At 35.7% G+C, this 18308-nt stretch overlaps 1 protein-coding gene across 13 annotated transcripts in view; it reads left to right on the top strand.

Moving 5' to 3' along the window:
• The window catches only part of LOC131439125 (protein alan shepard), a 553131-nt gene that overhangs the window by 495743 nt on the left and 39080 nt on the right, over nucleotides 1-18308 (top strand). For all 13 annotated transcript variants that reach the window (XM_058609775.1, XM_058609774.1, XM_058609773.1 and 10 more), the window contains one exon: nucleotides 11040-11275. In XM_058609775.1, coding sequence (XP_058465758.1) covers nucleotides 11040-11275 — 236 coding nt within the window. The remainder of the gene's footprint in view (nucleotides 1-11039; nucleotides 11276-18308) is intronic.

Here is an 18308-nt window from a genome sequence, read left to right as displayed (position 1 = left end):
ATTCACACAGGTATACAGACATACACACACACATACATTATGTGATCTCGACGAACTGAGTAGAACGGTATATGACACCCGGCTCTCCGGGCCATCGTTAAAAAGTCGGTTTTCACAGTGATTGCATAGCCTTTCTAAATGAGAAAGTCTAGTGCACTCCAGCACAAACCTGTACCCTTGAGGTACCAACACTTAAATGACTATAACATGTTCGCGGCCATAAAGTCGTCAATTTGTTTTCGTTTGAGACGTCAAGATAGACTTTGCACTTCGGTACAAAAAAGTGCGTTGAAAATAGCGATGATTTTACGTCTGCTTAGCGGATTATGTTGATCTGCGAGGTGGCATTAGCAGTCCAACATAATCTGCTAATGCACTGATGAGCTGAACGTTTTAAAATGTTATTTTAAACCCTAACTTAAAGTCCACATTCGATGCAAATATGATTAGTGTGAATTGAAAAATAGAGCAATATTACAGAGAGGATTTTTTTAATTTTATTTTTTCGGTTGAGTCAATTTTTTAAAAAATATTCAGCTTATTTTTCAGTGTATATTTTTTTAGAGTGTCCGATTGATTTCCTACAACTTCTTCTTGGACATTATTTTTGTACGATGAAAAACGAATTACATTATTTTTGTACGAAAAAAACCGAAAATAATACAGTTGTATGTGCAGATTTGTGAACTAAAAAACGTGTATTTCCGCGAATTAAAGACTTTAACATATTAGATCGAAAGATATTTATTTTGGAACGCTTACTAGAACGCGTCGGGTCCAAGTTTAGAAACGATCCAACAAAGCGCCAGCAGAAAACTTTAATATTTTAGCTGTGAAGAAATTTTTGCTATCGAAAATCCTGATACACGTGCCAATTTCATTTATGAGAAGATGCTACAAAAAATTGAAATTGATAAGATTCAAAAACTCATTTAAAAAATTCTCGAAATGCGTTCGATTTCCAAAAGAATGTCCCATATACAAATATACTATCTTTAGAAGTAAGTTATTACCCAAGTCACAAGAATGTTTTGTTTTTCTGAGCTCCTATTTCCATCTCATTCCGTCACCTCAGTACTTTGAACATGAATAATATTTTACAACCTACCTGAACCAAACTGTGAAATGTTTTATAATGAATATAAAAGCTATTGTCACACTTTCCCATTGAAAGAAATTGTTTTAAATTCTTCGGTGATCTTTTTTTTCATTTAAAATAAACTCACTTTTTAATTTAGGACACATTCTCGTCTTAAGATTTACAGTTTGCCATGTTTCTGAATATCTACTAATCAATTCGTCTCAAAACATGATCACTATTTCACACAATTACACTACTATTGAATGCTGGATTACTTCATAATTAGTGATGTTCACTGGCCACTTGTTTAATTAACGATTAAAAACTTCAAACATTACCCGACAAGCAATAAAAGTCTTCAAGAATATGAGATGAAAGTTTTTCACTTCCCAAGTAGCATGTTAAGTTGCTGTCCTGTATTTTTCTACTGATTGTTTAATTTATCAAGTTAGTTTATATCACTATTCTGATAACTGTTGTGTTATGGAAAAAGCGCATTTTTTCTGTGTTGTGCAACATATCATTAAATTCATCGGTTATTACGAACATTTATTCACAACGATTGTGCAACTGATACAAAAATTACAGAAATAAAATCAGTGAAAAAACAATTGTGAAACTCGTGAGAACTACTACGTAATATAAACAAGAAATGGAATGACGTTTACAAAAACACGCAAACTTAATTTCTAATGAATAAGTTTCACATTTGATTTACAATACAACTGCTCTTAACACAAACATGGATCTTGTAAAATAATCTGCACATGAAAAATGATAATGCTACATATTGTAGAATTGATCTTTTGTGTTTTTGTAATTGAAAAATCGACAACGAACTGCATTTTTATGGTGAAACTTGTATTCGTACGGCCGAAACTTTCAAGCGCCTTTGAATTAACGTGTTTTTAATGATTGTGCACCAATTACTGTGAAAATAACAGTTTATTATTTTTAATGAGAATCATCGGAATGGTGTTTAAAATACGTTTATTCAAACATTCTTAAAATTTTCAGACGATTTTGATCAAACTAATGTGTAATTAAACCTGAAAAATCTCGAAATGAATTTTGCTTGAATATTTTCCAATATGGCATCAATTGTAACAGTGAGTTGGATAGAAAATGGTTCACCCAACGTAATGACATATTTCATCTAAATGCTTATTTTTTTCACGAGATGAAAACCGAATACAATTTATCTGATTGATTTTTGTTTTCATTGCGTATGTAATGCTGTATTCCTGCAAATTTTATGATAATGATCTAAAGTCTGCAAATTTTGCGTTCAATTCAAACAGCTAATTCTTGCACAACTTTTTTGCAAGTTTTGAATTTTTATATCATTGTTTTTCTAAAACTGAAGAAAACTGCACACACTGACCTAAAAATTCATGAGGCAGCCAAAACTATGCGGACTCAGCAGAAACATATTTTTTACAGCAAGGTTATCAATTCGGCTAATCATTTTTGCCTTGCGGAGAGCATCAATCATTTCACTAATTTTTCTTCCACAAAAGATTTAAGGACTATTCACACATTTCAGTTCCGTGACGGTTCAGTGAAAGTACCTTCAGTGCGCCGTCAGTGTTCTTTTTTATCGGAACCCTTCCGTTCCGTTTCCGTACTGTTTCCGTTCCGGCACAGCCAATGTAATAACATACCGACTTCAGTGAAAATAAAAAATATCGGTGACGACGAATTTGAGTTTGCCGGACGGACACTACACTGACGGCGAGCTGCACTGAAACGGCACGGTGCCGGATAGGTGTAAATGCGCGTATAGAAAACGAATGAAATAATATCAGTATCCGTGCACGGTGTCGTGCCGGCACTGAACCGGACCGGATATGTGTGAATAGTCCTTTATAGCAATTTCGACGTATATTGGGTCCGGTACAATTATGACAGCCGTTTGGAAAGTTTTTGATAAGTTGCACAATTGTTATAGTTACTCACGTTTTACATAACGATGTGAATTTTTTTGCAGAACTTTAGTGAAACATAAACAAGTTGGCAATTTACTGCACAATTGTTTTAGATGTACTTAAAGTTGTTCTACAGTGATTTTTTCGGTAGTATGGTGAAACTTAGCAGTGATAAGTTGGACAACCAATTTTAAAATATTTAAAAATCTTTCTGAACATTTCTAACTTAAATAACATTTAAATAACAATAAATCAATTGTAAAACATCTTGACAGTTCAATAAGTTACATTTGCTACTTGGGTTAGTTCACTTGATTGCGCTTTGTTTTCATCTCATTTGGTTTCGCAAAGTTGCCAAGTTATCTCATAATGTTACAAAACAAAAATTGTTTTTCTTCTTCAAATTTTCTTCAAAAGTATGTTTTTGGTATCCGTGACATTGGTTTAATTATATTATTGATATTAATATTTCAATAAAACTGTTTCGGCTTCGAATATTGCCTGAAAGAGCGTGTTAAATACTATTGAAATAACCATTGTGGCAAATCTAGTAGCACTGGTTTCATTCCGCTATACGTCAACATAACGCTGTGAAGCGTGTGTGTTTCATCGGCTGTGCACAGAGATGCCAGATATTTTCATAGAAAATATGTATTACTTTGCATAGAAAGTTTATATCTTCTCTATCTGATTTCACTAGTAAAATAGTGTTAATCATAATCAACTATCTTCATAAAAGATTTCCACTTTAACATGTGATTTGTTCGTTGAATAATAAACTTTTAAAGAATCACTGCAATCAAATACTAATAGATACTCAGAGAGAAAAGTCTAATGTTTTACTTCTCACTTTTTATGAACCTGTACAAATTTAATACATATTAGTAAATATGAAAAAAAATACATGGAAAATCTGTATAAAATCTGTAATCTGATTTAAATCAGTATGCGAACGCAAAAATCTATACAATACAGATAAATCTGTATAAATGGCATCTCTGACTCTGCATTTTGTTTTAAGAAGGGCTAATGCCTAAATAGTAAGAAATCTGTTTTTGGTTTTATTTAAAGTTCACCAAATTAACTTTGCAATAAAATTTCAAATTTAAAGCGAAAGGTAACGGAAACGGCCGTTAAAACGTTGAAATTATATCAAACTAATTCTAAAAATATCGTGTATTGTCTCATAGTTGGCATTAGGCCGTTTTTAAGAAGAATTCTGACATTTTGAACCTGAGAGTGTAATAGTGCAATATTTTGTTTTAATTGCTGTCACCATTACTAATTTATAGGATGAATAAAGGACCAACGATAGGATGGAAAAAAATCCATTGATATGGAATTAGGAGCAGAGTAGTGAACACATCATAAGTGTTTTTAGCTGTTTCATGAATATTAGTTAAATTTTCAAGAAATGTTAATCAATTCTCAACGTGGAGAAAGGCGAATGAAGTAGTAATCTGAAAAAGTTACAGTGATTTTAGTGGCTAAATCGGGGTTTTGAAACGACGTTCTTACAAATAAGATGAAATAGGGAGCCCTTACCCTATAAACATATTAAAAAGATGGATTCTTATATCTGCATTATATTCGCATGCAAAGCGGGTATAGAACTTGGTGGTTACTTGGGTAGTTATTATTACCCAATATTACGGTTTCATCATTTTAGCATCTTTCCCTATAAGCACCCTGTATTCGGACTGCCTCGTACTATCACAGATAATTTGTTTCGTTTCACTGATTTACAGGTGCTTTGAGATTCAGTAATAGATGATAGTATCGCCAGTTATATATTCAAAATATTTTAATGATTCATTTTTTTTTTCCATTTAAAAGATATTTTATTCAGGCCTATTTGCGTACAAGCTTTACGTGGCCGATTTAGCTGAGTTTTTAGATAAATTTTTTTTGTATTGGATCTCGTTGTCACCCTTTTTCTAGGGGGAGAGGAGCTTCCATTTTCCTACTGCGAGGATTGAGGGGCAGTTTGTTCGTGGTTCGTCTCGTCATACATTGCCGTGGTATTGTTGTTGATTTCGTTGCTAGTTGCTGTAGATGCGTTTTGTTGTACATTGTTTGCAGTTGCTGGTTGGTTAGGTGGTAAGCTGTTAATTGCAGCTGGTGTACTTTGTTCTATAGGGGATACGTTGGATGGTTTCGTTGAAGTGGATGCTTCACTGTTGTTGGTGACTGTCACAGGTGTACTGGGGTTGCTTGGGGTTGGTGTGAAGGATATTTTAATGATTTGTTTCAGCTTTAAAACTGATCCGTTAAAGATGAACGTCCCTTTCAAAATTACCTTTGTCGTTAACAAAACAATCTCCTCATTCCAACAAGACCGCGTTTTTATATATATGAAATGAAAATATGTTGTCGTAGTGTTGTTAGACTGTTCGGAAAAGGGTACTTCAAATCAACCGTAATTACATTCTACATATGAACCCTCTGTTGCTCTTTCATCCAGAACCAAACATGTAACTCGAATTGCAAAACTTGAACTCCCAAAGAAACTGCCATGCAGAGATTGTTCAGTTTAATTGACAGCTGTTACTGCTTCGAAGAATTAAAACTTAACGAGTTACTAGAACTTGTAACTAGAAAGAGCATCTGTAATCCGTCTTTCCAACTTTGCTCCTAAATTAATCCGAAAGGCACTGCATTTCCAGGGGAAAACCATACGGTTCAACCGGCAAAGCATCGAGAAATCTAAACAAGTTTCCCGACGTGCTCGCTGCTACCATGTATTTATTACTTGGAAAACTACTCCCAGCTTCGTACGGAAAGTTTTTCGATGAGCCCATTTCATTCCAATCCTGAACTGCAATCGACACTTCTCTTACAAACAATTTCACTCAGCTACAGAAAGTGCCAGTTATACGAATACGAGCTCGGAAACAAGAGTAAGTGCCATGGGAAAACTTTTATCTAAAGTTTTTTACATACACATTCTCGGCACGAGCGTGCCCTGGTACATCCGAGATGAGCCATTATAATGAGATTCCGAAAACGGAGAGTGTTCAACCCAATCCCCCCCACCTCCCACGCCGTTGCTTATTCGATCGATCAGTGCCGCCTCATCCAGTGCCATTTCGAATGTGCTCTGAAAGGGCTCAAGTAGTTCGGTTCCGTACGCCGATTTGCTCACACACACAGGTACAGAATCTACTTTGTCGATCGGGTTTTAGGATCCTCCAGGATAAATCACATAAGGAATTTCCGTTGTTGGAAGGGTTTAATGAAAAATTTTCCCTCTTTCCACGCTTTTCAAGCTAGATAGCCTTTGTGCTAGCTTTTCTTTCTTTCTCTCACATTTCATCAACGTCTTTGAACAAAAAAAAAAGTTTCTAAACACTGTTCCTGGATTCCAGTTGAGTTCGCAGTCGACGTGAACTATGAAGACGATCCGCAAATGTGCCAGTTGGAATTTCGACATACTTCAAACGAAGAACCACCAGCGTGACCCTTCTATACTTAGTCCTGAAAGTCTAGAGAATAGTATACACTGTAAATTAAATTAAGTAAGGGAATTGGTTTGAAACAGCATTTACAAGCAATGAATCAAATAAAGTTAGAGCAGTTTAAAGCTCTGAAAAAAAACATATAGCAACTTTTTCTACCACCAATTAGTTAGTTGGCTTCCAGTACAATAAGTAGATATTTCCGTCGTGCTAATTTCTAGTTAGAGCGAGGGACGGGTATAGCGTGATGGGATAGTCGATGCCTATCACGCAACCCACCTGGGTTCGATTCCCAACCCCGCACATAGGGCCAGAAAGATTTCTGGTCCGAAGAGGCGAATGACCTTAAGATGTTAAAACCTCTATAATTGAAACAAAAAAAAAATTTCTAGTTAGAATCAATTTACCGTGTGGGCATCAGCTTCGCCATCTAGGTGACTAGATAAATACTTCAGTTTGCAACTGCTTCTGGCTCCACACACTGCTTCTGCAGGACTGCATACTGATGGTTTGAAATTTTAGACATTCGGCGAGCTACCGGTCGGCGGTTGTTGCCCACGAGAGAAACGTCTACTAGGTCTGGCGAAAGATTTAAGAAAGGACAGCTTTTGGGTTGAGCGATTTCCATCCAACGGATGGAATGTGAAATATATTGCTACCTTCTATGACAGAGTAGATACGTGCCGAAAAGGCTCGGCAGATTTTGTTGCCGTTGGTGTTTTAGTGTATGCATACATTATTATTTTCTACTGGAATTCATTTCTCACGACTAGTTAAGGAAAAATAATTTTATTTTTTAATCAATATTAAAATCCTTTGAAATGGAACGCACTCCGATTTAGCAAAGATGGCTAAACCGATTATTACTTCACAATTCTATGGGTAACTGCTAAATTTGATCCGTACTCGACTTCCGGTTCCGGAGTTACAGGATGATGAGTGTTCAAAATTAAAAAAAGGTCATTTAGTGTGGTTCATAGTTCATGTTGATTTCTGGCCATACGAACTGAACTAGTTGATGCTTAAATATACTTTCAGGATTTATTCTAGAATTAAAAACACCAGTTTTGTTGAAACCTATAGTAATTGATATGAGTAAATAATATGAGTAAGGCATCATCATACTACTAGGTTTTAGAGTGTTTTCGACGGATGAGCAGTTCGAAATGTAATTCGTTCAATTTAACCATCGTTGCCATCGACTTGTGAATTGGTTTATTGCCTTGGCGAAACAGTGATTTTTTCTTCAACATATGCGATCGTTTTCCCTTGATTTTTGCATTTAAACGATCTAACAACGCTATGTAGTATTCCTTATTGGTTGTTTTTCTTTTATCAAGATATTCGACAAAAATTATACCATGTGCATCCAAAACTATAGAAGCCAGTCAACTCAGATAATGATCGTTTTGATTTCAGAGTGAAGTTATGAGTCCATGTTTCATCCATTGTCAAATATCGACGTAAAAAATCTGATTTATTACAAGTAAATATCGCAATATTTATTCATAACATATTTTGTTACCAAATAGATATTTAGGTTTTCAGACACAAACTGTTTTGTGTCATATTGAAATAACTACCAATTAAAATTTATCGTTATTTATTTCAAAAATATAATTAATCGTAACTGTGCTTTCAGCAACTATTTGAAGAAAAAAAATAGATTGACGCTGCGAAACTATTATGAACACGCAAACGTATGTGAAAATCGTTACAGTGAATTAAAACAGAGATTTTTCGCAAGTGATTTTCAGATAAAAAAAATCATTGACCAAAAAACTCACTGCCGAAAAATTCACAACTGAAGTTTGGAAAGTTCATTAGCGAACATTCTCCTCGATGATATTTAAAGATAATAGCTTGTACATTTAAAATATCTGCCAACGATTTTCTAGCAGAATTTTGGGAAATGAATTTTTCATAGCCGTTATATCTCAATTCTTTGCAGAATACATGATGAATGAATTCGTCGGTGAACAAAAACGAAACCTTTCTGAAAATGTTCATTGCGCGTAGGGTGATTAAATTGAAAATAATGCTAGATTTTTAGCTCTTGCAATCTGATGCTCTGTTGATTAGTAGATCAATAGTGGTGATGTATTCAAAATTAATTCAGCAATACCGTGGTGGTGCAGTAATCAATATCAATAAAAGAAGCAAGTGCTGTGATTCAAAATTGTCATAATGATAATGAAAAAAATTGATAATAAGCCAATCATAAAGCATGTTATGCAGCTGATTACAAAATATTACCCAATTTAGCTAGAATATCATAAGAAAAATCCTGCGCTCCTGTCATTTAAATCAAAAATTCGGATACTGGAAAGTGTCAGTCATCAACTATCTCGGACGAGTTGGCTAGAGCTAGTACCACGAATGAAAGATCCAGCTTTACTGGAACTGTCAACTAATTGGATAAAGCACAGGATTCGTTCTAGAACTGCATCCAAACATGACACCTTCGAGGCATTCTTTGAGCGAGATTTTGCACGGATTCTTTTGAAAACAACCTCCAAATTTTGTTAATTCGACGAACAAGCTGCTTTAAATTGTGTGGTCGTTTCTTCCCATGCTTCATCTTCATTTGAGCCCAAACGTTCGCAATTGGATTGGCATCGGGCGACTGGGAGGTCCAATCCAAGGTCACAACACTATGGCTCATTCAAGACTTTTTTGCACATGTTTTTCACTCAACATCGGTTTTTGAAAAGTACTTCGAAAGTTCAAATTATTTGCGATCAAATGTCTGCGAATAGTTCCGTACGATATATTTAAACCTTTTTTGGTCAATTTTGAAGCATATTCGCTCAAAGTTGATGTCGGATTCCATTTGTGACCTGTTTGGTCACAAATCACACCTTCATTTTTTTCCAACAATACACCAACAGAACCGCGATTGGAAAAGTCGTCGACATTTTTCACCTCTTTAAAACGATTCGCCCATTTACTCACAAACCGTTTCGACTTTTGCATGTATTTCGCCGCGGCAGCTTCGGTCATTTTGGGATCTTTCGGGTGCGAGCAGAAAAAAACTGCTTCGAAGTGCGAACCGTGCGCGTTATTCATCTTGGGAAAATGCTGAGATCGAATTCTAAACTATAGTCAGCTGATTTATTCTCGCATTGCATGAAGGACACTACTGCCCTCTGTGTTAAAAAAAATAATAATAATCATACCATTCCACTTTACCAATCGCGAGTAATCGTGACCACATTCTTATGTAACATTATTTCTACTTTGAACAAGTGCTGTGAAAGGCTGATGATTTGTTTAGTTTTAGTAAGATCAGTTAGCTAGCTTTCTCAATAACGTAAAAATAATTTTCACTCAATTTGAATTTCAATTTTCAAGACAACGTTTATCGTGCTAAATCAAGAATAGAAAACTGCTCTGGATTCTCGATTCTGGACACAGATGTGTGACTTTGTAAGAAAAGGCGAAAAGATAATAGGAAGAATGCAGATAATATCATAACTTTCCGGTATGCCACAGACTCGAACAATTCTCATTGATAAGATGTCTGAGTTCGACTTTCTCGGGTGGAAGACAAAGGTTTAGGCATAAACGGTTTTTCACTTGTTCTTATGACTCTTGTCTTGTCTCATTGATGTGTGCACCTTCTTGCTCTTATTTGATTACTGAAATTTTAAGGTTTTTCATAATCCTTCTCTGCCGAATAGTCTCTAACTGCACGATTGTCGTTGAAATGATTAGGGATAAAGTACTAATTTGAATCAGGACGCATAACATGTTTAACGAGAGAAAAAATATAATTCCTCCGGCTCATTGTTAATTATAGATTTTATTGCATTAAACATGTTTGATTTTCAAATTTACCGAGTAAGACATGTCTTATATCGCCACACTACTTCCTACTTCATTACACATTGTGTTCCAACTTCATATCACGTCCCGTTTGAGACATTTCATATTTTCCAGCACGGGGAACCATGGAATGAAAGCGCATAGTTTCATCACGTCCTTGTACCATCCTGGCCATTCCAGTGCCGGTATTTTTATGTATCCACATATCCTCGAGGCCACGGTGCTCTCACTCGTTCCATGCCTGCCTATTTTATGTTTAAAGGTTCCTTTCAGGTTGTACCCTGCAAAAAAAACAGTCTCTACATTCTGTTACTGGAAGGAACAGAGAAAAGTTATTTACTTCGCCTATGTGGGCCGCCACTAAGCTTCCAAACGGTATGCAAAGGTACCTAGCGCAGTAAAGTAATATGTGAGCAAACTCTTTTGAAACTGTGAAGTAACGAAAAGGAAAAGCAAGAAAAAATGTGTTATGGAAATTTTCGAATTAATCACGACGGTGAACCGTTGGCGCAAACAAACCCTTGGGGAGCACACCTCCACAATCTTATATGCATGCCGGAGCTCTCCACGAGTGACAATATGTTTTGTTACTGTAGTAAGTTTTTGAAACCCATGTTTTTTTTATTCATCCTTGTTTAAGCTTTCCATGATTAGAACCATCTTAAGTTATTTTATTTTCTACCACGAAACTTGAATCAAGTCGACTTGCCGGATCTAATCTTTGCATTTTCTGATTGTTTCCAGTACGGCCAGCGTGTACCGACAGCAGCCTCGCCCAGCAACACCAACTCCAGCAGTTCATCTAACACCGGCTCCCAGAGTGGCACACTGAGTACGAGCCTGAGTAATACCAACACAAACAACACAATGGGCCCCAGCAACACACCACAGCAGACGGAGCAGCTTTCCAAGACGAACCTCTACATCCGCGGACTGCAGCAAGGCACGACCGATAAGGATCTGATCAATATGTGTGCACAGTGAGTATTATGCGTCCTGACCTGATACCTATCATGCAGCGGCTCCATTGAACGGGTCACAAACGGTGCGATGTTTATCATCAACAAAACATCATCATTATTGGATTAACAATAGTGACGCGCTTATTGAACATATCGGACTGACTGATATATAATGTTGACATTTTCATAGCTTGTTTCGAATATTAAATTTTCAAGCTAACTTTCGATTTCCGAAAGTTGATGATATAATGTTCAACGATGGAACTGACTGCTCTGATTTCCGATCATTGATACGAGATTTGCATATAAATTTGCCCACCTCTTAGAAATATTTGTACGCCAAGCTATCTTCTGTGCTATTACTCATTGCTGGCCATTTATTTTCTTTATTATCGATATATCATTTCTTCTATATTCATCCCCCTCTCCTCACACTCACACAGGCACTAATCCCGCAATCAATCTCGCATTCATAGGAATCGCCCTCAACACTGTTGTTGGGATGATTTTCGCGTCAAGATCAAGATTCCTTCATTTTTGTGCGCTTCATGGTCCGGGGTTGGTTTGAGTCCACGTGCAACGCTGTCGATCCCAGTAGTCATACCCGGTAGAAGCATCCACATGAAAATCGTCCAATAAAGAACCTATCACTCTTCATTGTAGTTCGATAAATGAAGAGGATTTATGTACCCTCGCCCCATAGTCTTACCCCTCGCTGCTTCAACCACCGACCAGTCCAAACAGCGGAAAGACAAGGCTTGATGCTACCGGCACGTTTGCCGTTCACTTTTGGGATGGCCATTTCTGCTTCACATTTAGTATGAATTTGATTGGAGGAAAAAAACAGTCATCTCTACGCCGGTGGCAAATTATCGTCCCGTTAGTCTTTTGATAATAGCAACTGACGACATCATCCCGATTGCTATTTATGTATTCTAGTTTCGTTCCAACATTTGTTCGATTTTGCCCACGGTTATTTCTTTGTTTCTGATTCTGGTATAATTGAGCTCCTCCGAAGGTGAGTTGAAAAATTTATTTCGGACCAATACAAACTGCTTGTCATTTTTAGCATTGCTCCTATTTTGTCACCGTTTTGAATTTGCTCAAAACACGGAGCAAGCTAAAAAATGTCACTTTGTCCATTCTCTTTTAATACCCTGTTTGAGTCGTATTTCCTGGCTGGTGAGCTTTTAATTTGCCATTGAATAAAAATAAATTGACCGCGGAAATTCTCGGCAAATCTTCATCAACTTCGATAAAATAATTTTAGCAATTTTCAATACTCATCTCACCTCAATGGTCCGCTATTCTCACCTTCGTCCATCGAATCGGCGTCGCTGTTCTTGTTGGGATCATCGTCAGGAAGGTTTCCTGTCTTGTTTTTGTTTTTTCAGGAGTTGGATTTGTTGTCAACTATGATCGACGTGCCTTTCTGTATAGAGCAATTCCAGAAATGCTCAGCAGATCATCAGACTCGACCTTCTCCGATTTGTATGAAACTTTGCACGTGGCTTCAGTATGGCAAACCATAAGTTTTGAACCGATGGAGAGGTCAATCCGACTCACGACTGATTTTTAAAAAGGGCATTTGAATTTCACAAAAATTGCCTTTTTCAAATCGTTGTAATTCGGAAATCGTTGATTGTACAAAAATGGCGTTCAGGAAGAAGTTGTAGGGATTCGATAGGGCACTCTAAAAAAATATACACTGAAAAAAATTTTTGATTTTTTTTTCTTAATAATTACAAAATAATCCAAAAAAGGTAATAAAAAAATCAGGGTTTCGATTTTTTTTGATAATTTTTATTTTAAAGCTCTTATCAAAACCTATAGATTGATGGCTCTCCCATCCGTGCCTTTTGAAAAATGAAGAAGTTACAGCTAAAACAATTTACAGATATATTCGAAATTTCAAGTTCTCGTTGAAAGATAATCATTTAAACAGTAGAACTAACGTAACAACGTCAAAACGAATAAACACAACGACGAATCGCTATGCATCGTAAAACAGATATCCGTTTATAACAAATCTCTTTCGAAACAGTTACAATACTACAATATGGTTTTCCCAAAGTGTTGTAAACCTTTTCCTGGTTTTGTGTGTTCCGGATTTTTTTTCAATTAACAGAAATCATAATTGGAAAATTAGAAGCTCAAAAGTGCAAGGTTAAATTGAATACCACGTTAAGCATTTGTGAACGCTGTCGTAGGGGGGCTTACACGTCGGAAACAGAAGGGCAGTCAGCAACGCAACCACAACCATCCACATCGCAATACGATTTAGAGGAAGTACCTTCAGCAGCATCAATCAACTCAGCATCTTCTGAAGCATCAGTATTCAAGAGCACACAACATTGAGTATTCAAGAGTACAGTATTCAAGAGCACACAACATTGAACTCTTCAACAAGGTCATCGCAGGAATCAACGTGTCTCCGATATCAACGAAGAAAACCCGGAATGTTAATTATCCTCGAGAAAAATTTTCAGGTTCCTGGCGGATGAAGAAGATCCAGAATCACTAATAACTAAAGCAGCAGAGTTGTATGAAGTGATTACTAAAATGATAGAGCAGTTTTCTAATCCTGATTGCACTAGGAATGAAAAAGTGCGTTTGTTGTCAGTCTTGCCAAACTCGTAGTCAAAGGAGAAAATAGCCACCCAATTCAAGGCGAACAAATACATTGTGTCGGAGGCAAGAGAATCAACGGACGGAAAAAAGCCAAGAAACAAACTGGACGCAGCAGTTATAGCAAGCAAATAAACAATTCATGGAAATATAAAAATATTGTGTTATAATTAAATATCCAAGTATCTCAAGAATAGCTACTTTTAGAAGAAAGGATATCATGAACAAATTTATTGCCGTTAACCTGTAGAATAATATTCTACTGTTTAAATGATTATCTTTCAACGAGAACTTGAAATTTCGAATATATCTGTAAATTGTTTTAGCTGTAACTTCTTCATTTTCCGAAAGGCACGGATGGAATAGCCATCAATCTATAGGTTTTAATAAGAGCTTTAACATAAAATTTATCAAAAAAAGTCGAAATCCTGATTTTTTTTAATTTAATTTTTTTGGTTCATTTTGAAATTATTGAGACAAAATCAATTTTTTTTCAGTGTATATTTTTTTAGAGTGCCCTATTGATTCCCTAAAACTTCTTCCTGGACGTCATTTTTGTACGATTACCGGTTTCCTAATTACAACGAGAAGAACTTGATCATTTGCATGCACCCGTAAACTGTTTTAGCTGTAACTTATTCATTTTTCAAAAGGCACGGATGGGATACCCATCAATCTGTAGGTTTCAATAACAGCTTTAAAATAAAAATTATTAAAAAAAAATTAAAACCCTGATTTTTTTTTTATTTAACTTTTTCGGATTATTTTGTAATTATTGAGAAAAAATGCTTTTTCATTGTATATTTTTTTAGAGTGCCCAATCGATTCCCTACAACTTCTTTCTGAACGTCATCTTTGTACAATCAACGGTTTCCAAATTATAACGATTTGAAAAAGGCAATTTTTGTGAAATGCAAAAATACATACGTCCTTTTTAGAAATCAGTCATTAGTCGGATTGACCTCTCGATCGGTGCAAAACTTATGGTTTGCCATACTGAAGCCATGTGCAAAGTTTCATCCAAATCGGAGAATGTAGGCTTCTGTCTCATCTAGGAAAATTATGGCATGTTTTAATTGTACACGATCCCAATTGATTCGTAGTAAAATTATAGGTTTGTAAATTAAGAGCACGCTTAATGATAAGTTATTTTCAAATATGATTGAATATGTCAGATGATTTAAATTTACATGATTTTTTCTAAGTGAGCATAGTTCCGTTTCGATGAAAAGCATTTCTCCGTACTGCAACATTGTTTTTCGAGTAATATCCTCACCAGCGGCTGAGGACAGAGCATACACACTTCTATAATTACGGTAATCCACTTAGTGCACATTTTTATTGTGTTTAGTGAATTAAATTTCATTCAACTCTTTATAGACCTGAAAGTAGACTACGTTAGTCGTTTTGTTGAGTTGAAGCAAATGCACATGTTCGATATCGTGATGAATCTTAAAAAGTTTCAAATTTCTTGTATTAAAAGTCGATTTTTACACTGCTTGAAGTCAACAGCGATTGTATTCTTTTTCGGTGGGAACGATCCTTTTATTCATTTCGAAATTCGTCTTCTTATTGTTCACAGCATTATACTGTCCTTTGTTTCTGTCATTCCGGCCGTAAGCAGTTTTCATATCGGACGACGGTAGATAGTGAACTTTTCTCGTTACATATTTTCGTATACAACCCATTACTCACCTCCTGCAATGGTTGGCTTCAAAATGGACAGTTTTTGTAACTTTTTAGCAATTAATTGCAGATAATGATGCGATTATTGTGTGTGTATTCGTAACATTAGTCCAGGTGTTGACTCAATCGAATTCCGATTACCCATTTCGTATACAGAGCAAATCGAGTTCCGAGGTCACCGTTCCATCGAGCAGCCCCGCCTAAATGAAATGTTTGTATCAAATGGATTCAAAAATTACAGAAATACTTTTGATCCCATGAAATTGGCAAACAATCGACGCGTATTTAGTTCTTCAGATGAAATACTTTGAAGGATGTTCAATAATTTTCGCGTTTCAAATGAATTACAAATGCATACATACAAACCAATTCGCACCCTCTTATTCTGCTACTGACGCAAAAGGCGATAGCACCCAGTCGACACTGTTCTGTTGACCAAACGTCATCATAGACGCACGGGGTGGCATGAGTTAGGAACTTGTGAGCACTTCATGGATTGTAAATCAATTCATTAAATTCGAATGTTTTGAAAATCCCTGTAGCTATCTTAGAGAAATCGTAGTGGTTTCTAAATAAAATTTGTGGGTACTTTCCGGGATCGAAAACCGAATACCGGTAAAACTGAAATAAGAAGAAGAAACGTAAAGAATAGTGAAATCGGTTATGTGCCCAAAACACAAAAACGGCTTCTAACCAAACCGAGAAATTCCAGGAATGAGTAGACGAAAAAGTGACAAAATCAGAATCGACTTTCTCCGATTTGGATGAAACTTTGAACATGGCCTCAGTATGGCAAACCATAAGTTTTGAATCGATGGAGAGGTCAATCCGACTCACGACTGATTCTTAAAAAGGGCGTATGTATTTTTGCATTTCACAAAAATTGCCTTTTTCAAATCGTTGTAACTCGGAAACCGTTAATTGTACAAAAATGGCGTTCAGGTAGAAGTTGTAGAGAATCGATTGCGCACTCTAAAAAATATACACTGAAAAAAAAATTGATTTTTTCTCAATAATTACAAAATAATCCAAAAAAGTTAAATAAAAAAAATCAGGATTTTTTTTTTGATAATTTTTATTTTAAAGCTATTATTAAAATTTACAGATTGACGGCTATCCCATCCTTGCTTTTGAAAAATGAAAAAGTTACAGCTAAAACATGACGTCCAGGAAGAAGTTGTAGGGAATCGATTGGGCACTCTAAAAAAATATACACTGGAAAAAAATGATTTTGTTCTCTATAATTTCAAAATGAACCAAAAAAGTTAAATTAAAAAAATCAGGGTTTCGTTTTTTTGATAATTTTTATTTTAAAGCTCTTATTAAAACCTACAGATTGATGGCTATCCCATCCGTGCCTTTTGAAAAATGAAGAAGTCACAGCTAAAACAATTTACAGATTTATTCGAAATTTCAAGTTCTCGTTGAAAGATAATCATGAATAATTCACAATTATATTTAAGGTTTTAAGTTTTTGAAAATTGTATGAGTACTACGTGCACCATCATTCGAATACAGTCTTGTGACGATTGTGGTTTCTGAAATCGGAACGAAAAAATGGTATTTCTGTGTGCCTGGAATCATTTTGGTATCCTTATAAACACTACTCCACTCGGTCACACCCCGTTCTTATTCTTCTTGTGACACGTAACAAAAAGACATGATCGTGAATGCATCTCGACGTCTCTGCGCTGTCCATTCATATAATTATTTTGCAGTTGTGATTGGGTGTTCATGTAGTTTAGTAAAGCTTTCACGTCGTACCATTCGCTTTAAATTACCCCCGAGTGCATCACATGGTCCTTTACCACGAGAAGTTGCAAAAAGTGCCACTCAGTATCAATGTTATACATTGATTTAAATTTACAGAGACTTGCCAAAATTTTTCTGTTTTTGTACTGCGAGGCAGCTCCGTCAGACATAAATATTGCTTTTTTAATTTGAATTTTGTCTTTCAAAAATGACATCAAGTGTGAAATAAACACTTGAACCGCGATGGTATCGTGTTTAAGCACTTCTGAAATCACAATGAAACTTAAATGTTTAAGCTCTTCTGATTCTCTATAATAAATTTCAAACGGATGAATGGTTGCTTGATCATTGCTCCAATAGTGACGTTGAACAGCATCCTGAAGCACAAATGAAAAATTTTCTGGAAAATCACAAATAATTACAATTTCTCCTGTCTTTAAATTAGATGTTGCCTTTTTAAGAAAATCAGATTGCTGATTTTTAATAAAATCAGGAGTCACAATTTTTTCTGATTTTACGCAAAAATATGCTGCAAATTCTTCTACTGGTTTGACAAATTTCTCTAGATCACATCTGTCAGTAGAAACCCATTGTTCAAATCTTATATCAGTCAAATCACGTTCCTCGAAATTGTCTAAAACGCTTCTCCCCAGATCTTGTGTCGCTGGACAACTTTTGCAATCACGGAGGTAGCAGGATCTTTTCGATGAGTCACATAATAGCTTTTTTAAATAATAATTCTTATCATGATACTTGAAATATTTTTCAACAGCATGAATCATTGATGAAACACTCTCATGGATTGTGCAAACACATATCTTTTGTGAACCAAAACTTCCAAGCAACTTGCAGTGTTTTGGTCTTAATGCTGCAAATGTACTAAATCCAATATTTCGATCTGGAAATTCCTCCTTATAATCCGAATAAATTTCTTTCAATGATGAATAAAGCAATCGTTTTTGTTTGCGTTCACACTTAGCATTCA

This window comes from Malaya genurostris, chromosome 3 (assembly GCF_030247185.1).
Source record: "Malaya genurostris strain Urasoe2022 chromosome 3, Malgen_1.1, whole genome shotgun sequence".
NCBI classification, from domain to species: Eukaryota; Metazoa; Arthropoda; class Insecta; order Diptera; family Culicidae; genus Malaya; species Malaya genurostris.
The sequence above is the reverse complement of the archived record's forward strand: the minus strand, read 5'-3'. Positions and strand labels throughout refer to the sequence as shown.